Here is a 23,255-nt window from a genome sequence, read left to right as displayed (position 1 = left end):
CAGGTAAGAAAGCATTCGCAACGCGAGTTGAATGCGTAACAAATTTTACGTTACATAAATAACAATTTATCGTTAAATATCATTTTAATAATAAATATCGTTATCGACAATATAAACCAGTGTGCGTTTAAATTGAATGCATCCTAAACTTCACAATGTTTTGAATTAAGAAAAGAAACAGACTTCACGTGACTAGAAGATCGATGCAGATCTAAAAGGTTTAAACAATAAGACTTGTTTTAAGCTTGCAATTATGCAATTCAATTAAAGATTAAGATTGCATTGCAACTATGTACATTAAGAGATCAGGATTCGATTGAATATCAATAAATATCCATAACATTCCGATCACAAAATATATATATATATATATATATATATATAATAAATAATCGTAATGCATTCTGAATCTCTGACTCTGACACAAGCATTCGATTTAAACGCGTCATTATTTGGTGAGATCTACGTAGCGATAGACTTTCGACCTCTTGTCCTGCAAGTTTTCAAGTAATTCGATCATAAAAAGTCTCCCTTGATAAAATATTATTCGATATCTCTCAAATTTATTTTTACGGTCTTGTAAATCTTGAAAGAGCTTTGAAAGTCTTGAAATATTGAAATCAATCGCGAGAAGTCAGAACACTTGAAAATCTTGATAGACTTGATAAAACGGCTCTGAAAACTTTCGTTCGAGAAATTTGTGTCATATAATCACATTGAAGCGATTTGAAAGGTCACATCAGCCCATCGCTAGGTCAGAATATAAAGCTAGTATCACTCTGTCAGCACGTGCAGATATCTTTGATTGTAAAGCTCCGCGGTGAAAGCGCCGATGATTTCGACAGCGTTGTGAAGGGAGTTGGCGGAATCTCTGATGAGTCTGATGGCTCTTTCCACGTCTCCTCGTAGTTCCGCGTACTGTTTGTTCATCAGGAGCCCTTCCAAGTTCTGCATCGCCTTCACGGCCTCCGCGCTAGGTCGGATCTCCATCGTGTCCGGATCGGTCGATCGCGAGGGCGCCACGCCAGGCGAGTGCGGTGTGTATCTCACCAGCTGCTGATCAGATTTGGATTCCGGCAATTGCGCCAGGCAGTAGACGGCCGTGGTGCGGCTGAGAAATTTACATCTATTCGAGAAAATTGAACGGACGATTAAAAGGTTGAACAAAATGTAGGACGCATAACGCGTGTCATGGCTCGTACCGCACGGTGAGCTGAGAACCTTTCCTTAGTCCGATAGCCCCCAGGATACCCCATCCTTGTCCCACATCGTCTGCTATGGTTAGCAACGCCCGTGCCAATCCCTTCAAGGCTCTAGCAGCGATCACCGTGTTCTCGCTGTATTGACACTGCCTATAAGCTAATTCGCACGCCTTCGCCCACAGCAGAGGCTGTTTTTCCTCCACAATGTCTCTGAATAAATAAAAATCAATATTAATGGTAATTTCTTTCTAGGATTTTCTAGGAATAGAAATTGAAGAAATTATAATAAAACGATCTTAAATGCACGTAAAAATATTTTTTCGTCGTATCTAGTTAATTCTGTATATTCTTCGCGGTATGACTTACGTGGTTTTAACAGCGGTGATCCAGTCTACTAAGTTGATCAGCAGCATGCCTTCCTCCCGGATGTCTCTACAGGACGGAAGTCTCTTTAGCAACACAGAGTAAAGGGCCAACAACCTCCCCTCAGACACCAGTACCGATTCTAGTGGCGGTTGTCGGGGTACCACGGACTGCAAGACCGTCAGCACTGACGCCCACGTAGGCCGAATATCTTCCGTTACTAAAATAGAAGCGTCATCAATAAGTTCGAAACAAAATCTGAAGCATAAAATGAGAAACATGTTATATGAAAGTAATCGATCAGTTATTTACCGTTGTATTTAAAGTAAGCCTCCAACGCGGCTTCCATAAGATGGCCCAGAGTGGACGAGGAAGCGACTGCCATTCCGATAACTCTTAACACGCCCATCAGCACCGGACTACTAGCTGTTCGCTCCAGCAGCCACGCCGTCCAACTGCTACGAAGATGATCGACCAACACTCCGCTTTGATTGATCGAATGCAAGAACTCGGTGATCAGCAGGCCGGCCTCGGCAACCTGTTGCGACTCGGAGACGGCTAAAAAGAATAAGAAAAGTCAGGAAAAAGAAATTACATCAATTACTTTTAGATTTTAACTTTTGATTTTTTTCGATTTCAAAACTGTAAATCAGTCATTCTTGAAATCTCTATTTAGATATTTACTGCTGGTGATGACGATCTCCATATCGTCGAGCATCCGCGACAACGTATTGGTAAATACTTTGCTATTGGTCGAGAGAAGAGACTTATGTCTTGTGGTACAGTTGATCAGCAATTTCACCATGGAACGTACGTACATTTGTCGCTTCTTCAAGGTGGTAGGATGAAAGTGTTTCACTGTAGGATCGTAGGCCGCCGCTATTTTCATTAAGCTATATATATCAAATAATTTTTAATCCATGTTGTATTATTTATTACGCATATAAAGTGAATATACACTACGTATCAGACTCACTTGTTAACGGCTACGTCGATAGCGTGAGTCTGGTCCTTGCCCAGACACAAAATCACCCTGGGATCGCAGCTCATCACGTGCCAATTGATCACTTGATCATATGCCGCGGCGTCGATTAAGTGCCATGAGAAGCCTTCGGCTTCTGTAACCAACTGCACCGCTTTCTCATTCTGAAATATTAATCAGTATCGTTAAAGCTAATTTTTCTTCGATAATCATTGCGGTGAGTTCATATTTTTTGAATTTTTACTCCTTGCATTTTTAAAGATTAGATCTTTCTCTACCTTTCAGGATTTAATTTCTTATTTCTCGAATTTTATCTCTTATTCTCTTTGCTCTTACCTGTCTGACGTTGGGCTCGTTCGACAGCTTCACCAGCAAGTTAAGCAAACAGATGTGCATCCTGGCAGCAACCGGCAGCGGTTGCGTGATTATCAACTCACCGATCCACGCTGACCAATTAATCCAGGTGAAGACGCTTCCGAGGAACAAGTGGCAGTCCGGTAGATACTGATCAATGACCTTGATCATTAACTCGATGTCGTTGATAGCGGGACAAAAGCGATCCCACGGAAGGGATAGGAAGTTTCCATGCACCACATTTAGCACGTGATCTTTGACGGATACGTGAGCGTAATTGGATACGTAGAACTGCCACACAAAGCTAAGAATTTTACTCGACGCCGGCATAGTATCGATGATGAAACGGACGCACTCGGCGAACATCGCCATCGTCCGATTCGCGTAAGGACCGTCGGTGATAATCCATGGCAGCAACACCGATCTGTCGTCCGTCAACTGCTGGATCCACGCAGCTGTAGGCTCCCGTAAGTTCCTCGTCCAGTATGGAGTAATCCACGGCGCGTACATCTCGCTTAATACCGGCCAGATCTTTTCGCACACTGAAGAGCGTTGGCGATAGTTTTCTCTTCTTTGTTGTAGATATATAATTTGTATGTTCGGATAGTTATGTAGCAAGATTTCAAGATTCCAAAAATTCATAGTTCTAAAAATACCGACTCACATTGATCTGCAAGCGATCCTCGATCAGCCTGAAGTGTCAACACAACCAAGGCGTGGCCGACCATACCCAGAAATACGGTCAACGGTTCATTATAAATTCTGTACTTCGGATAGAGGCCGTACAATCCGTATTGCAATCTTTCCTTCATGAAATGTCGGCTTAGTAGCACAGCGGTGTCGTGCATCTGTGAAATGGCACGAAAATATCGTCATGATACTATCTAACTCCGATGAAATTTATTATTGCATCTAAAACGAAGCGCGACAAAACTGAATGTTTCTTTTCGTATAAGAATAATTGTTTCGATAATAAAATTGCTTATGGAACCTCTTGACGAGATAACAGCCTTTGTTCCGTGGCATAATGTCTGATTTCGTCTCTGATCTTGGGAGGATATATAGGTGCAATATTTTTCGGCTTGCCGCTAAGGGCTCCCAGCAAATCGCGCCATACATCCAGCGACAGATTCTGGCTCTCGGATCCTCTCAGCACCGCGCTCAACACCTCGCCGTAGTGTTCGGGGAACTCATGTAGAAGAATGAGTCGTAGATGATTCCGAAAGAGCTGCAGCGCGATAATATAATTGAAATTTTGTAATTATTTGTAATTCTTTTCGTTTTTTTTTTCTTGTTAATTAATTGAAATAAGTAGTATAATGAAAATAAAAAGAATTCTCACTTCATGCAGCATCAGCTTTTCTTCTTCGGGATTCAGACCGATGTTGTACAACGCTTTAGAGACTAGATCTATGAAGGTAGATCTTTCGCTTAATCGCGGACGGCGATAATTTAACCAACTGCTGACGTCAAACTATAATAGAAATAATAATCCATTAGACAATGCTTAAACAAGATTAAACAAAGATTAAACAAAGAATAATTTTGACTCTCTCTACCTACTTTTGAGAGCAGCACAAAGCACAAGTCAACGTTCGATCCAGTGGACAAGTCCACGACGGTTTGATACATTTGCAAAAACGTGTTGGCTCCACCAGCGACGGGCGTGAAATGTGGTCCCAATAAGCCCCCGAGATTAGGCCTCTGAATGATTGTGCTCAACAATTGCGGGCCTTGAACTTCTTCACCGCTGATGAATAACTGGAAACAACAGAAGTCTCACTGTACATTTCGAGATTAAAGAATTCTTCTCGATATAGTTATGCTTAGAATCTGTTCTGCGTGAACAAGTTGATATGTAAAATTATGATCTCGAATTGATGAAAATTTTAAATCTGACGCATACCTGACCCAATTTCTCCAAACAAGTGGTAATGAGCTGTTTCGTGGAAGGGCATAATGCCGCTTCCTCCGTGTAGAACTCCACCAAATGATAGAACAGCTTGACTCCGCTCTCTTGCACCTTGCGTAGTATCACAGTGTTTTCGTTAGTTCGACTGATAGTTAATTCGTGCTCCAACATCCTGAAAGGCGAGAGTATATGAGAAAAAAGTAATTGTGCAATTTTCTGCTGCGCTAGCAATAATTTTAATGAATAAAATGACAATTAATTATAACATTAAAATACACATCCTAGAGTTAGTCAATTAAACCGCTTACGCGATCAAATGATCGATGAAGACGCAACCAAGAGTGACCTTGCTGGGTGGCGGTTGACTAGCTTTCACTAAGAGATTTTCGTACTCTGCTCGATTCTGAGTTATCATGTGATCTACACCTTCGCTGACATGAGCTTCTTCAACCTATGCAATTTAAAAAAATTTTGTTTATGAGAAACTTTAAGAATACATCTGATTATTTATTCAGATCAAGAATATTAAGTATCAAAGATTAGCAGATCAAGAATATTAAGTATCAAAGATTAGTAGAGAGATTTATAAATAAATATATATACACTGTGTGTGTGTACAGATAAATATGTAGACATATAAATACATAAGCTATATATAAATTTTTATGGCATTTAATATTTTATTTAATATCTAGATAAATATTCTATTTTTTAATTATAATCTATTTCTTAATTATAAATTATTTTTATTTTCAACTGTACTGTTATCTTAATAATCGCAGGGCCTGCACAGTGTACTGTGGGCGGCGTGCCCGATCTCGAACGTCTCTGACCGGGTGGCGCTGGGTCGCAAAGGGCATGCAAGGTCACATGGTTCTCATAGACCCGGTAGAGAGTCGGGACTAGTTCGAGGAAACTGCAGTCCACCGCGGTGTGTTCGGATATCATGAGGTTGTAAGTTTGCGCATAGTCAAGAATGACTCGGAGATGCGGTTTGACTAGATTGATGACGGCACCGGAGTTGTAGAGACATTCCCTGGCTACGCAGCTCAACACAGACTGATTACGACTCAAGGATGGCGGTGAAAGCGGCGATTCATAGGCATTTAGTCGGCGGAAGATTCTGTGAAGAGGATTAATCGATTCCACAGCGCTCGCCGAAGCGGACTGAGATCTCTGGATTCCTGGTCGATTCTCGGGATCGCGAAATATTGCGCGTTCCCACTCGCTTACGGCCTTCAGCTGGCTTTGCTGCACGGTCCAATAGTCGATATATTCCAGCCAGAGAGTCTGAAAATTGGCGAAGGTAACGAAGCAAAAGTGTATAATAATTTGGATGGGCCTTGAACTTCTTCACCGCTGATGAATAACTGGAAACAACAGAAGTCTCACTGTACATTTCGAGATTAAAGAATTCTTCTCGATATAGTTATGCTTAGAATCTGTTCTGCGTGAACAAGTTGATATGTAAAATTATGATCTCGAATTGATGAAAATTTTAAATCTGACGCATACCTGACCCAATTTCTCCAAACAAGTGGTAATGAGCTGTTTCGTGGAAGGGCATAATGCCGCTTCCTCCGTGTAGAACTCCACCAAATGATAGAACAGCTTGACTCCGCTCTCTTGCACCTTGCGTAGTATCACAGTGTTTTCGTTAGTTCGACTGATAGTTAATTCGTGCTCCAACATCCTGAAAGGCGAGAGTATATGAGAAAAAAGTAATTGTGCAATTTTCTGCTGCGCTAGCAATAATTTTAATGAATAAAATGACAATTAATTATAACATTAAAATACACATCCTAGAGTTAGTCAATTAAACCGCTTACGCGATCAAATGATCGATGAAGACGCAACCAAGAGTGACCTTGCTGGGTGGCGGTTGACTAGCTTTCACTAAGAGATTTTCGTACTCTGCTCGATTCTGAGTTATCATGTGATCTACACCTTCGCTGACATGAGCTTCTTCAACCTATGCAATTTAAAAAAATTTTGTTTATGAGAAACTTTAAGAATACATCTGATTATTTATTCAGATCAAGAATATTAAGTATCAAAGATTAGTAGAGAGATTTATAAATAAATATATATACACTGTGTGTGTGTACAGATAAATATGTAGACATATAAATACATAAGCTATATATAAATTTTTATGGCATTTAATATTTTATTTAATATCTAGATAAATATTCTATTTTTTAATTATAATCTATTTCTTAATTATAAATTATTTTTATTTTCAACTGTACTGTTATCTTAATAATCGCAGGGCCTGCACAGTGTACTGTGGGCGGCGTGCCCGATCTCGAACGTCTCTGACCGGGTGGCGCTGGGTCGCAAAGGGCATGCAAGGTCACATGGTTCTCATAGACCCGGTAGAGAGTCGGGACTAGTTCGAGGAAACTGCAGTCCACCGCGGTGTGTTCGGATATCATGAGGTTGTAAGTTTGCGCATAGTCAAGAATGACTCGGAGATGCGGTTTGACTAGATTGATGACGGCACCGGAGTTGTAGAGACATTCCCTGGCTACGCAGCTCAACACAGACTGATTACGACTCAAGGATGGCGGTGAAAGCGGCGATTCATAGGCATTTAGTCGGCGGAAGATTCTGTGAAGAGGATTAATCGATTCCACAGCGCTCGCCGAAGCGGACTGAGATCTCTGGATTCCTGGTCGATTCTCGGGATCGCGAAATATTGCGCGTTCCCACTCGCTTACGGCCTTCAGCTGGCTTTGCTGCACGGTCCAATAGTCGATATATTCCAGCCAGAGAGTCTGAAAATTGGCGAAGGTAACGAAGCAAAAGTGTATAATAATTTGGATGTCTCTGATGTGTGATTGACTTACTCGGTCTCCTTGCACTAGCAGAATTAGCCTTTGCGACATATATTGCGGTGGCAGAGCTGGGAGGTAAAGTCCTGGTTCCTGAAGACGGGGTTCTTCCAACCAGAGGCTTAGTGTTTTGTAAAACCTGCGATAAATAAAAGCATAAATATATATATAATATATACACTTTTTCAAAGATATCTTCGAGAAAAATATTTCATCTCACTGATATCCAATATGTTCGCTCACTTTGCTGCGCTGAGATAAAATATACGCCGTTCATCCGTGATCGGTTTTCCGTTGTCCGTGTCTTTCTCCCCTTTGACTTGGAAATGTTCTGTCGTTTCGTGCAATCGCTTTTTCAGCTTTTTCAAGTAGCTTAGATTTATCATTCCTTCAAAAAACTTTTCCCCAAACCCACCTTTATCCATAGATCTAGAACAATTTAAAAATAAAGAAATAAATTATACATTTGCTGTGCATGTTTATTATATAAAATTACTGTGCCCGTTTCTTTCTCTTTTTTAAAGAATAAAATAATAGTAATAATCACCCTGATATGATAGGAGCTCGTGCAAGAAATAAACTAAAGAAATTTTGCCATAAAAGAGGCAGGATCGGATGATCTATGGGTGTGTCAAGGGCCTGCTGAGACCAACGGTAAATAGACAGATTGTTTACTCCGAATGGAGTTATCTTCACTGTTGCGCAAGCTCTCTGAAAGGGATTTCGTAACAATTATAATTTTTTATTTACTTGGAACGCATAATCTTGTTCTTAATACAATTGATCTTAAACCTTGAGAGCAGTATCCAGAGATATCTTGGATTGCATAGACAATTCCCGCAAGATCTCCCGCCAAAGTCCGGTCTTAAGTTCCCTATCATACTGCTCCGTCAACAAGATCTGATAAGCGAGCCATATCGTCTGAACAGTTCCACCGAGAAGACTTGCCGAACTGGAGCATCCCGTCGCCCAGCTTAAGAAAGACCCGAACGACCCCGGCGTTCGAGTAGACGGTATATTCTACGAGAATCGCACATTCAAATCGCATGAATAAATGCATACGTTAATTGTTGTAGATATCGCGAGAAGTTTAAAAAAATTACAAATATTACACACATACACACGCACACACACACAATTTTTCTTTATTATCAATAGATATTATATATATTAAATATATTATATATTTATATTGGTAATTTATTTGTGTGGTGTAATATTGGTAATATAAATATAATATATAATTATTTGTGATAAATTTAGATATATATAGAATAAATATTAAAAAAACCTGATTTTGTATGAATTAATTTTTATATATCATACCTCGCTACTTCCATCTAAAGCAGGCTAATAAAATCGATATTTCTTATTAAAAGAATGGAATATTTTATTGCAAAATTACAATATTGTTTGATTTTTGATATAACTATGTACAGAATATATTTGAAATCGTACAAAAGGGTGGCAAATTTTTTCAAAAAAAAAAAATTCATTTTGTTTTTGACTTATTTTTGCATCACATCTTCCCTTAGTTTGTATCACGATTTGGGATACATCTTTTCTATATTATATATGCATTCTTTGCTAATTCTAAAATTACCCTTGCCTCTGTCTCTATGCATATGTGTATGTGAGATACATACAATTATATTACACTTAAATTACTTACGCAGAAAAGATTCTGAAACATGTTCTCCATTGTCGTCCGAGTTTCTAAATAAAAGAACGCCGCGCGGATCACGGTATCCATCAAATACATCACGCTATGATCCTTGTTCCAATCCTGAACAAGTATCAGCACATTCAGCCATAGATTCACGAAACGTTCCGGACTATTTAAGCAATACCTATGATCAACATACGCAAAAAATAATTATTTTCAAGTATCTATACTATATAGATCTATCCCCTTTTATTCCTATTTTATTGACTATTCTATTTCTATATATTATTTATTTCATTTTTTTTATATAATTATATTAACTCATCCGCACGTACCGTTTGAAATGATACAAGTGAGACTCGATCATATTCGAGAACTGTCTGAGGATTGGACCGGGAAATTCTGGGGCAATCAAATTCTTTGCTATCTTCATATACGTCCGATCGGCGGCAACGAGCGGCACAATCAGACTAACGAACTTGTCGTTCTTCAGTAACGAGTCCGGACATTCGAGGAACAATGGTACCACGCGGTGCAAACACACCAGCACTTGCTCATATTTATAGTAGCACTGTAAGGTCTGCAGCTGGCTAAAACCCTCGACGCAAATCAGCGGCACCGAGTGACCCCACAGGGTCATCAGCACGGAGGCGTAGCAGGCGATCGGCTGCTTTTCGCGTACTCCTTTTGCTAAAATTTCTAAGATGGAGTTTGATTCCATATCGGGCACGAAGGCGAGACCCTCGGCCGGGTTCGAAATGGTATTCTGGCACACGGATTCCGATTGGTCCAGTTGATGTAGCCTCAGTCTATTCATCATCTCCCACGCCCACAAGCTGAACGCTTGCTCACTGTTCTGCGGTCTCACTATCGAAGAGACCTGAAACGATATCAAGAACAGACTTGAACTTTTATTCGTTTTAATCTTGATGGATAATCCATCATAATATGACAATCTAGTTCATTCTTAACCTTATAATATTAATTTTCTAATTTTCAAATATCGATAAAACTAATGCTACTGTATTTAAATATTATCATATTTAAATAAGAGTGATTTTTTTATCAGTTTTTTACTTTCATCTCTTCAGTAACCGACGACTCACCTGCTTCACACCTTCAGCTAATAACGAGGCTGTCTGCATTGGGGTGTCGGGCACATACTTCATCATAAGCTCGACAATTAATAACGCTACTTGTCGATGTAGATCAATCGGAAGGTACAAATTGTCATTTCTGCATTAACGGATAATTCAATCATATAAATTGTAATCAATAATTTTGGATTTATAATTATGACAACTTAGTAGGAGATAAAGAGGATACATTTATAAGAATTACATTTGAATAGGTCAAAAATTGATAAAGAGCAAAATGGACACATAGTTGAAGAATTCAGATATTGTAGATAACAACATAAATCTTTTTGTGTTCCTTCAAGAATAAAATTTCTGTCTTTTCAAAAAACGTCGAAAATATTAAGACAACTTACGCATCAAGACCCCAATTCAAATGTGTAAGTATCAGTCGAGCCAGATGATTTTCGGACGAAGTTAAGGGATGCTGATGTAACCAGGTAGAGAGAATTGCCATATCCTGCTGCTGCGGCATCCACATTCCTATTTTCAGTTCCGTGAACAGATACAAACTCAGCTAAAATCATTAAAAAACGATTATTATTATTACCTGCAAATTTATTTTAAAAATAAATTAGCTATTTTTATTATTACACAAGTAGTATATTATTTTCTTATAATATTATTATAACTCGTTTAAGAAATTTTATAATGAATGTTAATAAGAGAGAACTTTGTCTCCTTCTCTCTCTTGTTAAAGATTTTATATAATATACAAATTTACACACTTTTATGTGATTTTATACCTATATAAAAGTTATTATTTTATACCTTCCCGACTGATACAAAATTGTCCTTTAATTTTTGCAAAATGTCAGATAGAAGAGTAGGATATTTGCTTGTCAAATTTGATAAAAGTGACCTCGCATCCTTTGAACAAGACTCTTGAGTTTTCTCGCTGAGAAATCCAATCTGTAATTCAATTTATTAAAAATTCGACAATTAAAAAGATTAAATATCTAAATATACAGTAAATTTCAAAGATATTTGTAAATGTAAAAAGTATTAGAAATTTTCTTATTTATAGATAGATTGTCTCGTCATTATCGCATTAATGATAGAAACAGATTATATATTTAACAAATTCATTGAATGTATTCGCATACTTGAAACAGATCGATTGTGGCTGTTCTCACAAAATCATAGTCCTTGTGGGCTCTTGCCATAGCCATATTAGCAAAGGTTGTTAGCAGAAAATAAGACTCGTCACCTGGCATGTTGCCCAACTTTTCTTCAAACTGCTTATGAAGTTCAGGACAATCTAACTCTGTCTCCCAGTCTGCAATATCATGTCATTGTTATTGACATTGTAGCATACTTTTATAGGGTTCAAAGTTTGTACGCAAGTATCGAAAAAAAGGCAAAGAAATAGAGAAAAAATGCTAATCACTACAAAAATAAAATAGCAAAAGAAAGAGTAAAAGAGAGACAGCATGTGACTAAAGATAACTTATTATCTTATACCTTGTAATTTCTATTATTGTTATTAACATTATTTTATCGTACTCTTCATCTACCTGAGATTGACATATTTGACATTGTTACGTCGCCAAGCGTAGAATCAGTATGCAGAATATAGAAGATGTGCCACAAGGTAGTCGATGATATAATGTGATATGGTATTGCTGCAAGATATTGCCAGGCACCTAAACGCCGTGATGAAAATATACAGAGGATAGCTCTCAGGAAAAAGCAATCATATTCAATCTGCAGTTTCAACAGCATCGATTCATCAGTTATCTATATAACAGTTAATATAGCTTTTAAAATCCACAAAAAAATACAAGAATTAGAAAATCATAACAGAGAAAGTAATGTCCATATAAATTTTCACAAAAAAAACCGAATAAAAATTGACAAAAAATAAAGCATACGCCTTTAATTAATTCAGTATAATTCTACAGAATTCTGCGAATTCGTGAAATTTGGTCGCGTTCTATATACCTGACTTCTGTCAAAAGCCTCCCACTGATCGCTAGCGTATTGAACGACGTCTCTGATCAACGCGCTGAGTCTTTTCGCTAACTGTCTATATCGTGGCGAATCATAGGTCTTTAGACCCTGCTTCAGTAGTCTGACGAGCACAGTGTAGAACGCGAAGAGGCGCAACATGTGATGATCCGTGATGGCGTTCTCCTCCTGCTCATACTTGTCGTTCTGACATCGAACAAACAGCACCTGCTCGAAGAGCCTGTCCAATGGAATCTGATTGAGAAGAGAAATCAGATCGCTCTCGAAGAGATTGGCGCCGACATTGGCGATGTCTTCGTCCTCTTCGCCCTCCTCATCCAGCATCACCCATACTGTATCCCCTGGACTGCTTGTGGTATCTTGCAAGGATACCTGCACCTGTTCCAAAAACTTATCCCGATCCTTGATTGGTAGAAGGATTACCGCGAGAGTGGCGATCATATGATCAAGATATGAATCATTAAAAGGCGAGGAACTCAATCCAGAGAGTTTCTGCGGCACTGGCACTTGCACAAACGACTTGGCCCAGTTCATCACGCCACCGGGACATCGCAGTATATGATTCAGTAGGAACAGGTGATCCTGCCATGTGGCAACTCTCAAAAGCACCGCCACCAACCTCGACAGCCATTCTCTGGTGTCTGTGACAAACTTGCCATCTTTGAGAACGCGACGCTGGAAGTTGAATAGAACCGTCACGCACATCCTGAGCTCCACTAGCTGCGGGGCTGTCTGAGACGGTGATTGCTCCGGCAGAAGGTTTGCTGGAGCGGTTTGCGAAAGATTAGCAAATTCCTGAAAACAGGAAAAAAAATTTGAATTGTTGAATTTTAAGAGAGATTAAAATTATACGATTATTGGATTTCTGCATGGAATCTAGTAGCATGCTACTTAGCTCAACTTTATTTAAATTAACCCAGTTTAATTAAGTTTAACTCAATCTTAGCTTTTCATAACTTTGAATCTTACAATATCCTTGATATTTTAAAAAATTTACTCAGCAAAAGGCAACTCACATTAAAACTTCTAGCAACTCTTTGCACGTAATGTTCAATTTGCAGACGCAAGGACTCTGCTTCATAGCAGTATAATGCTTGGCTATCATGCAAAGTATCCTTGATGGCTGACAAGGTCCTGGAGAGCACTACTACAGCCTGCTGATTGAAATGGGCAACCGAATACTCGTGGACGGCACTGACAGGATTGCCGTCCTGGCACTCGCCACTCTCCGTTTCTGACGTTTTTTCCAAGCACCAGAGTTGTTTCTGCGTTTCCCGACAGTTCTTCTTTAAATGTTCCAGCTCGTACGAATTTACAATCAGGTGGTTCCGCACTCTCAGGTAACTCATCAATAGCTCGTGCAGCCTGTGCTGCTGTCTCAATGGCCCGCATCTCAACTGTGTCTCTGTAAACTCAGTCACAAACGCGTCCACTAACGCCAGTTCCTGATTGTAATACAAGGACGTCAATTGTTGCTCTGTAAACGGTTTAACATCCTTGAATGCATTCAGAATATCCTTTTTGCCTTCTCCAATCTCTGTTTGCTTCGATAAAATCTTTGCTTTAATTAGATCTTTGGTGTCTCGCGTCGATTGATTGAATTCTTCAGGATTAATTGGTGATATATCTACCAATTGAATAGTGGAAAGGCTTACTTGGGTTTGATCTATTTGATCATCCAAGATGTCGTTGGACGCAGAGTCAAGTTGAATAGCGTCAATTTCATCTTGGGAATTCTCAGCTAACAACAATATCTAAAATATATAATCTATTTATTTCAAAATGCTATTAATTCAGGACTCGATCATGTATGATCAAGCTCCTGATATCATTGAGATATAATTTTGTAAAATTACTTACCTCGCCTGTTGTTTCAACTTGTAGAGTGCGCTCCTTCTCGTAAGCTGCTTTTTCAGCAGCCTGCTTTTCATAAATTTCTGTGTCGATAGCAGCTGAATGTAATTCGCTTTCTATATCTTCTACCGCTTCACCTTTGGGATAATTCGTGGGAGATTCTCCGAGCAGGCACTCGAACTCCTCCAACGTGGGTGCATCTGGTATTTGGTGCTGAAGCATTGACTGGCGCAATCTGTCCCGTTTCTTCCTCTGGGAACGAAGCACAAATTTTAATTTATATTACATCTGTGATATCGCTACCAATTCATTCGTTATTAATCTATCATCTAGTCAAATTATAGAAATATATATATATATTAATAAGATATGTAAATAATATATAATGTGTAATAATATATAACAATAGTAATTATATATACAATTATATGCTCTGTTAATGTCGCTACAAATACCAGAAAAGCGATGCAGGAGATTGCAGATTAGCAATCTGTCTCACCTGTTTTTGCTTCTCCATGATGCATCGGTATCGCTATTATATTTTAACTAATTGGTATTGATCAATATAAATCACTGGATATCCTCTGACAATCTTAGGTTGCTGTATCTCTAAGGAAACTATTTGTAGTAGATCGAGGATTGATAAAGGCGATCCAACGCAACGAAAGTTATGATGTTTTGAATACCAAAAATAATGTTATAGATGCATTCATCATTATTTTCAGCACTGTCATTAGTGCAATCAATTGCTGATAAGGAATCAAAACTTATGAACGCTTATGAGAACTGTTTACGTCCAGTTGGCCTCCACAGCTGATATAAATCTCTACTAAACAATGGAATTAGTCCACTTGGCGTTTCGAAGTGATTTCAATATATGTCAATCGATCCACTAGAAATCCATCCAACCACCACCAACTGCCACGAACTGCGTTCGACTTGGCACTACGAGTGCTTGGAAGAGTTTGATTGACCAATCGGGATAGAGGAATCTTTTCCCTGATTGATCAAGAAATCTCTCCGAATGGGATTTTTGTGCGCATGCGTGAGTACGTTAATCTACGTCTGCTAGTACTTGCGCTGTTACGCATGCGCGAGATTTGTCTCACCAGTTTGCAACACTGCTGGGAGCAGTAGGCCAATTCTCTTTGTAAACTTCGTAACGATGATATCGTTATCGTTACGTGTCGCTGCGCAGCTAAAACGTATCGGAAAATAGCTACGCAACGACAGCGAATTTGTTGTTAAAAGTTATAAAATAAGTATACAGTAATGTCAGACTTCACGCACGCGTAATAGTGTAAGAATCAGCTGATGCTGTCCGCCTATTAGAATCTGTCCGTTACATTCAAAAATTAACTCATCAGGTAGTAACATTTGATTTGATCAATCGAGACAAAAAAAGCAAAGACTTTTTTGCTCTATATACGATCTATATTGAACTATTATTATTTATTTGTTTTAACTTGTACATGCATTTTTATGAATTATTTTGTATGCGATTTCGGCGGAATAAAAATACATATATCTTTATTATTACACAGTAATTCTTATAAATTTTGCTATTGCAGTCTTGCCTGTAGCGAAAATTTGATGAGATAATGATATCTGTGGATGTTTATTAATTATATATACTAATTGAAAGATTGAATGGAATCTGGTTAGCGTTGTATTTTCTTCTTTCGAAATCTTTTGCAATTTTTTATTTCTTTCCAAGATGCTCGAGATGTCGAACTAAAATATCGATATCGGCAATAATTAATTATTAATATATATGACATGTAGAATATGTTTCACATATACTAACAAGAAAACATAATATACAAATCTTGTGAGATATAAAATTTCATATAAAAAACATAAATTCTCTCTAATAACCTATAATAATATATGTATATAGTAATATACAGATATAGCTGTAAAACTTATATGATTTCTCACTGCAATAATATCGGAGTCACAAGCGAAAGTGAAAAAAATGTATATCATCTTTTTATACTATATATCGAAATAAATTATAGTTTTTTAGCATGTCATGTTATAATCTCTTCTATTTAATAGAATATATTTATGATGTCGATGATATGTCTCTTTTATATCCGTGGTGTATATATAATGACATGATGTAAAAAAATTTATTTATTTTAATGTATATACGCGAGAAAAAAAATTCTTATAATTTCTCATTTCTGACATCATAATTCAATATAATTGCAATGAGGAAACAGACGCCTTAACGCAAAAAATAAATTAAAAAATAAAAAGGCAATATATGTGCATACGTGTGTGTGTGGTTATATATCGTGTGAATTAACAGTTTTATTTTTTATTTTTTTTTTCTTCTCTTTATGATTTAGATCTAAAATCTAAATTAAAATATGTGCTTTATTGTAAAATTGTCTAATTGTGCACTCTTTTTTTCTTTCTATTTTGTCTTTCTTTTAATACATAATTGCATGCTATTTGCGCGTAATACGAGTATCACAAATTAAACAACTCTATCGCATAAAAGCGATACGGCGATATTAAATATACTTACTTCATCTTTGTACGATTATAATCTTCCTTGACGTAAATTACGAGTATGGTTGCCATTGAGATGTTTGCAAATGTCCAATACGTCGACAAGTGTTTATCTAACAATAAGAAGCAAAGAAAGTAAAAAAATTAATAAATTATATATTAAAGATTTTTATCATTATTAAGGGAGCAGAAATTAAAATTCCTGAAAATAAAAATAAAAGTTTTAAATAATAATAGAAATAATAAGAGATATGTAAAAAGTAAGAGAAAGCGCAACATGGTAACCGGGATCGAGTAGCATGACGCCGCGACGTCCGCTAATCTCGATTTTCAGGCACACTAATACATGCTCCTTTTCGCCGCTATCTGCCGCTGGTGGACCACCGACATAACCGGCGATATCTCCAATCGTCTGTAACACATTGATTTTTCTCATAAATAAAAAAAAAATTAAAAAAAAAAAAAAAAAAAAAAAGAAAAAGGAAAAAAAAAAAAATAAAAAAAAAAAAAAAAAAAAAAACTGGAAATAGTTTATGCTTGAAGAAAATTCAAAATGCAATAAAAAAAATGTGAGCAGGGAAAAGGAAAAGAAGGAAGAAGAGATAATAATATTTCTAAATCTATGTAATATACTATCGCGATAATTTTCTATAACTATGCATTTTCTGTATTTTAGAATGATACTTTTTAATTATCAATATCTGCTTATGTAATATAAAAGCACAAGATAAAGAGTGATCGCATACACATATAATATCAAAAACATTATATAGTTGTGGATATATTAAAATATAATATAATATTTTAATTTATAGAGTATCGGAATATATCGTAACAGTTATTCTTACTCATCCACGGGAGAAAGTATGAGAAATAGAAGAGCGCGCCGACGAGATTCGACAGAAAGATCATATAACCGCCGACGATGGCTTCGGAGACCGGAAACGCTATTTCGGAGGCGAGTTCAAGAAAAAGGGCGGGGGTGGACCAGCTGGCGGATATTCCCAGGATCACTGCGGCGTACAGCTCACCCTTGTGGAAAACTAGGATACGATCGTCCAGCAAGAGTATCCATAGAAACATTGCTGACGATATCGTCAAGAGTATGTGAAGAGTAATCTTTAGACGACCTTGAAATGCGTCTGCCAATCGCGATGCTATTAAGCTCAAAGCGCCACTGACGATGATGGTCCAGAAAGCTAATTTGTCCGCTTCCCCCTGAATTTTGACTTATTAAAAAAATTATCTGTAGCGCCATGGCGAGAGACAAAAAGTCTAAAGTTTTCGAGATAGATTAAATAAATACAGAAATCCCAAGAACTTAAGGCTCTTAGCCTCTTTGAATGTAAATTTTTAACAGTTTGATAGATTAAAATTTTTAAACTGTATTCTTACTTGTGTAATGCTGGCGCCAAAGGTCATTGTCATCATTGCAAGCCAAGGTCCAGTCACACCTTGGCTAAGCGCAGCAGCTAAGCAGAGACACCACATGTTCTTGTTCCTGTAAACAGAAATAACCAGATTGTATAGAGTTAAGTTTCTATAATAAATTAATTATTATTGTGCGTAATATATTAACATATGTATAAATAAGCAAACAATAAGAAAAAGTTTATATGCATATGTTTACTTTTCGACCGTTTAATCGATATTTAGTTATTTTTAGATCGGGAAGTTTAGTATACGAATCACAATGTTCAAAAGAAAACAAGAAAAGGAATCTGAGAAAAAAAAAGAAAAAGGATCAACATCCATCCCTTGTGGGGATCGAACCCACGACCTTTGGATTAGAAGTCCAACGCGCTATCCTCTGCGCCAAAGGGACTTGGTACTCTTTCGTGAAATAGAAAGTGATGTAGCATCACTAATTTATCACAAAAAAAGGGATAAATTATAATACATTTTTACAAAATTTCATATTTGAAATCTTTGAAGGATTATAATAAATTACTTTAGAAGACGAAGAACTGATTCCGCAAGACCAAGACGCTCAGAAATTTCGGAGAGATCAACAGATTGACAAAGTTCTTCCGGTAAGAAGCAAAGAATGCCTATCAGGATTAAGAATTGACCGACAAATTCTGAAATCATTATGCAAAACAGCGGAAAAAGTTAACAAATTATTCCAACAATTTTATTTGATTTTATTTCAAGTCTTAGCGACATTAAAACAATCAAATCTGTCGTCAAATTTTGTAGCAGGCTTTGCCAGCAGAATATAAACTTATTGTTAGATGTATAATGCAAACACGCAGTTGATGCCAGTTTGCCGCGATTTCTATGTTCGAATCTGCTGCCAAACTGTCAGTATATTGCAAACACTGCTTACTGAAATATAAATTTTATATAAACAGAAAATTACTTTGTTTATATACAGCTTCTTTAAAAAACATACCGATCCTCATGAGAGACATAATCTGTGCTCGCAATACCACGTAGTACATTCTATCAAAAGCGACAGTTGCGTTGAACGTTGTATTATTTATTAAAGGCGTAGTATTATGCGCGACTGTGTTCTCTACTACGGCCGGCCCGATTAAATAAGAAATCGCCATTCCCAATTGATTGCAGGCGGAAGATATGCCTACAATATCGATTAACTTGCTCAGATTAATGTAATAATAATAGCACAATTCAACAAAAAAAATTTAAGAAAAAGAATGATTATTCCGTGCAGCTTTTCCAGTTACGGAAATGTATTCTTTATCATGAATATAAAAAATATAATTTTTGTTGAATTATATTATATACATAATTATTTTTTAAATTATATTTTTTTTTGTTGATTACATATAGATAAATTGGAGAAATACCGGTAGCGGTGGTGCGTTTCCCAGGAGGGAACCAAATCGCGGAGACCAGTGCCGTGGCAGGACCAAGGATCACTCCTGACAATCCGTTCAGGATGGCTGCGGTGTGTACCATTCTGAGTGACAAAAGTAGGATTCTCTTTAGTCCTGATCGGCGATCAGCCACACGGAATTAACGTACATCGTGAAGACATTCTCTCTAGAGGACACGCAACGAACGAAGGTCGCCAGGGTCGAAAGAATCGCCGCCATTCGCAGGGACATTGTCAAGCCTTATGTTAATTTTAATACACGATACACATTAATGGTGCGTTTTTCAAATTTATTTGTGATATTTAGAACTGTGTGTATCATCTTGTTTACATAATCAATTGTACGATTAAATTATCTCGCGTAAAGAACAAAAAAAGAGATCAACAAATCTTATAAAGTGAGACAAATCGGATACCTTTTCGGGAAAAACACTTTTTTTTGTAAAAATCGCTTTACTTAAAAAAATAACTGGTTCTGTTTGTCCTTTCTCTGTCTCTCTGTCTCTCTCTCTCTCTCTCTCTCTCTCTTTCCGCGAGGTTACTTTACGTTATATTACTATGCAATGCTATGTATATTACTCGACGCGAAACGTTATACATCGGAATAAAGAATGAAGTAGAATAAATGAAATTATAATCACGATAAATATGGAGAAATTTGGAGAGATAAGATTACCTTTCTTATAGAGGAGCCAGCAGCAGGGTATGCAGCAGGTTAAATAACTGATGCATCCCCAATCGGACAGCAGGGCCACCAGGGACTCGTTCCAGCTCGGGAAAGCCCGCAAGGCGAAACCCGCTATCGGGCCCCAGGTGTTCCACACGCAACACTGCGAACACGATAGAGTGCAAAACAAGCCCAGGGCCACCCGACCCTCCTTCCGGGGCCCGATTTCGCGCCCCGACTCCGTCAAGGCCAAAGTCTCACTCTGACTTCCTATACTCACGTATTAAAACTCCGGCGATAATCTCGGTTCAAATAAAAACGTACGATACGAAGACTTACGACAAGATATGTAATTTCGTCGTAGCTCCAAGCTTCCCGTGCTTCGCCCAAGTCTTCGGGGACATATCTTGCTTCTGGATATTCTTTTGCCGTTCCTTAAAAGCTTGCTAGGTGAGCTACGACATTGATATAACCGTGTCATGTTTACACACCATGAAGGTTATTATATTAATGTCAAAAAGAAATTGCGATTATGCCACCATATTTAAAACTTTTCTTATCGAATATATATGGTGATTCATCTGCATTTTTTGTCATCGAGTTTCTTTGTGTGGCAGAAATTGAAAGAATTTGTCATACATGTAGATTTGAAATTTGCCTGGATTTTTTAGAAATATTGTAGTTTAGAAGATTATGTTATATATTTTTCTATGGAATTTATATTGTAAGAGATTGTAAGATTCGAAGAGGAATTGGATTAATATTCAAAAAAACCTCGAACATATACCCTTAGGGGATTGTGCTAATTAAGCAAAACATAGAACCAGTTGAAAATATCAGAATTTCGATAAATATCCCAAAAGAAACTCGATCTGTATCCTTGGGCTTTTGTTAATTATCCATGTCCACGTTCAAATAATTGTTTCAATTAAATAAATTCTTTTGTACTCTATACAAATAGCTATTTGAAAGTGGAACATAAACAAAGAAATATTATATCTATAATTCTTAGAATTACGAGATTTGGCATCGATCGAGCTTCAAACGGTAGCTTTGCTATTTTGCTGCTCCGTTTGGAAAAAATGAAAAAAGATAAAATAACGATAACAATAATAACAATAATAATAAATTCGTTTTCCAGAGAACGCGTCGATAAGCGGCCGCGCACCCGCGGCCTCCCCGACGCCGCTCGTCCTCGCGTATTGACCGCGGGGATAACGATAATTGTATTGTCGCGTCGCGTTGCGTCGTGCCCGACGACGACGGCGACAACGGCTACGCGACGACGGGCGCGCGCAAAATCAGCGTGAGCGTAATAATCGTAAATGCCGACAATAATAGACGGCGCACAAAGGGAATTAGACACCCCCATATACCCGAGCGCGGGCGCGGGCGCGGGCACGCTCGCGGTGACGCGCGCGCATGTGCTTCCTGCACTCTCCCTCGGCACTCTCGCCGGGTTGGCTCCTCTAATTACATCGATCCCCGCCCGTCGCCCGATTGGTCCAGCATCCAGAATCCGCCTCCACCGCGCAAATAAATCTCACACGAAACAATCCAGATCATCCGCCAGGGAACCGTGGCGATGGGAAAGGGGCGGGAAGAAGACGGAAAGGACATATACGTGATCGAGGATGATGGGACGACTGGACGAGGTCCATGATGATGCCGGATGCTGCGGACGAAGAATGTTGCTGATGAAGTTTTCAGCTGCTGTGCCGTTCAATAGTAGGGCTTGCGAGAGCGTGTTATTGTCAATTATCTTTATTGTTATTTGATTTCGCTGTAGATCTTGCTCGATGCCAATGCTCATTAATCAGACATTTTTTTTTTAACTATAATAATAATATACAGCATATTTTGTTTTTACAGCATTTTCTGCTTTTTAACTCGGTAATAGTATATACAGTGTATATATCTTGTGTTTTTACCACGTTATATATATAAATTTTAATGACAGATTTATTTTCTCTTTTTCATTTTCTAATCTGAATTATATTTTTCTCGGCATGAATATCATAAAACGTCATTGTTTATTCAATTTTTTAACATCATATAAAAGTCATTAAACTTGAAAGATTAAAATTCTATTTTAAAGTAATTTTCATTTAAAATTAGCTGAAGAATATAATTTTGTGATCCATTTATAATTCGCTAAAGTTTCGTTTGCAACAAACTCTCTTTTTTTAATCACTTATAATTCGAAAATTATTAATACCTTACATTTTCAGGAATTTGATTTTAAATTAATTAAATAATCTGTCATTAAAAAATGGTGCTATAAAAAATGAAATGTTGTACATATCACAAAATTTATATTCTGCAATTCGCAAATTCTATTTTTTGAGATATAGCAGCTAGCAATAAGTATAGGGAAAATAAGTGCAATCAAAATTTTAATCTCTTTTTTTTTTATCATGATCAATTTTTTTTAGGTTTCCTGCAATTTGATACGGTTTAGTCCTAACTACTTGTTAAAAAAAAGACAACCAGAGATAGATTGTACACCATGAGAGAAGGATAATATCGTCTTCAATTAAAGATTAAAACCGAAGGAGGGGAATACTCGAATACCAATAAGTAACGATAATCAGGACGCATCGCGGGATGCGTTGTTTCGCCGCATTGAGAAAATGGAAAACAGAATGAATCCGCAAATAATCTCGCTGTTCACGCTAAACCGCGCGCGTTCACTTCTTTCATTCTTGCTCGCGAAAGAGCCCCTCTTTCATTTCTTCGCGAAGCACAATGCATGATTGGTTATCAATCGCGGTTATCAAAATAGAGTAATTTGCGAAACCCTCTCCCTCGTCTTCTTTTTTATATATTATTTTTTTATTATATTGGAAATTGTGTAACATGTCTTTCTCTCTTGTCTTTTATGTATCTATAGTATTTATAAAATTAATATACATAATTTTTATTTTATATTGTATACATTATTTT

General features: G+C 37.4%; 3 protein-coding genes and 1 non-coding gene across 4 annotated transcripts in view; 1 reads left to right on the top strand and 3 right to left on the bottom strand.

Annotated features, from left to right (window-relative positions):
* Positions 1-27: 27 nt before the first annotated feature.
* Positions 28-15,106, bottom strand: LOC115238797 (ectopic P granules protein 5 homolog). The gene is made up of 29 exons (XM_029812883.1): positions 14,777-15,106; positions 14,284-14,529; positions 13,440-14,177; positions 12,397-13,218; positions 11,970-12,192; positions 11,559-11,731; positions 11,224-11,364; positions 10,809-10,969; positions 10,423-10,552; positions 9,652-10,196; positions 9,323-9,500; positions 8,443-8,670; positions 8,198-8,361; positions 7,894-8,079; positions 7,666-7,789; positions 7,066-7,593; positions 6,643-6,785; positions 6,329-6,506; positions 4,465-4,662; positions 4,244-4,375; positions 3,893-4,129; positions 3,566-3,749; positions 2,884-3,443; positions 2,542-2,711; positions 2,250-2,458; positions 1,878-2,123; positions 1,569-1,785; positions 1,203-1,412; positions 28-1,126 (listed from the first exon to the last, which is right to left on the bottom strand). Exons 1-29 carry the CDS (start codon positions 14,792-14,794, stop codon positions 775-777), a joined length of 7,641 nt encoding a protein of 2,546 aa, XP_029668743.1. The 5' UTR covers positions 14,795-15,106; the 3' UTR covers positions 28-774.
* Positions 15,107-15,656: 550 nt separating this feature from the next.
* Positions 15,657-20,336, bottom strand: LOC115238799 (solute carrier family 49 member 4-like). The gene is made up of 9 exons (XM_029812884.1): positions 20,319-20,336; positions 19,792-19,882; positions 19,614-19,726; positions 19,196-19,384; positions 18,752-18,881; positions 18,196-18,301; positions 17,649-18,018; positions 16,817-16,913; positions 15,657-16,011 (listed from the first exon to the last, which is right to left on the bottom strand). Exons 2-9 carry the CDS (start codon positions 19,872-19,874, stop codon positions 15,939-15,941), a joined length of 1,161 nt encoding a protein of 386 aa, XP_029668744.1. The 5' UTR covers positions 19,875-19,882; positions 20,319-20,336; the 3' UTR covers positions 15,657-15,938.
* Trnar-ucu lies at positions 18,553-18,625 on the bottom strand. Its single transcript has one exon. It is a non-coding gene; the product is annotated as a tRNA-Arg (tRNA).
* Positions 20,337-21,676: 1,340 nt separating the features above from the next.
* Positions 21,677-23,255, top strand: part of LOC115238846 (homeobox protein rough) — a 9,470-nt gene continuing 7,891 nt past the window's right edge. The window contains exon 1 of the mRNA XM_029812963.1: positions 21,677-22,037. The gene's annotated coding sequence lies outside the window, so the exon portion shown is untranslated. The remainder of the gene's footprint in view (positions 22,038-23,255) is intronic.

This window comes from Formica exsecta, unplaced genomic scaffold, assembly GCF_003651465.1.
Source record: "Formica exsecta isolate Colony F162 unplaced genomic scaffold, ASM365146v1 scaffold36, whole genome shotgun sequence".
NCBI lineage: Eukaryota > Metazoa > Arthropoda > Insecta > Hymenoptera > Formicidae > Formica > Formica exsecta.
The sequence above is the reverse complement of the archived record's forward strand: the minus strand, read 5'-3'. Positions and strand labels throughout refer to the sequence as shown.

Coding starts and splice junctions, on each gene's coding strand:
- LOC115238797 (XM_029812883.1), bottom strand. Junction 13,219..13,439: donor GAGTTGCTAGAAGTTTTAAT/GTGAGTTGCCTT, acceptor TCCTGTTTTCAG/GAATTTGCTAATCTTTCGCA. Junction 9,501..9,651: donor CACTTGTATCATTTCAAACG/GTACGTGCGGAT, acceptor TGTTGATCATAG/GTATTGCTTAAATAGTCCGG.
- LOC115238799 (XM_029812884.1), bottom strand. CDS start 19,874: ATGTCCCTGCGAATGGCGGCGATTCTTTCGACCCTGGCGACCTTCGTT. Junction 19,385..19,613: donor GAAACGCACCACCGCTACCG/GTATTTCTCCAA, acceptor TCGATATTGTAG/GCATATCTTCCGCCTGCAAT. Junction 18,302..18,751: donor TCAGTTCTTCGTCTTCTAAA/GTAATTTATTAT, acceptor TTCTGTTTACAG/GAACAAGAACATGTGGTGTC.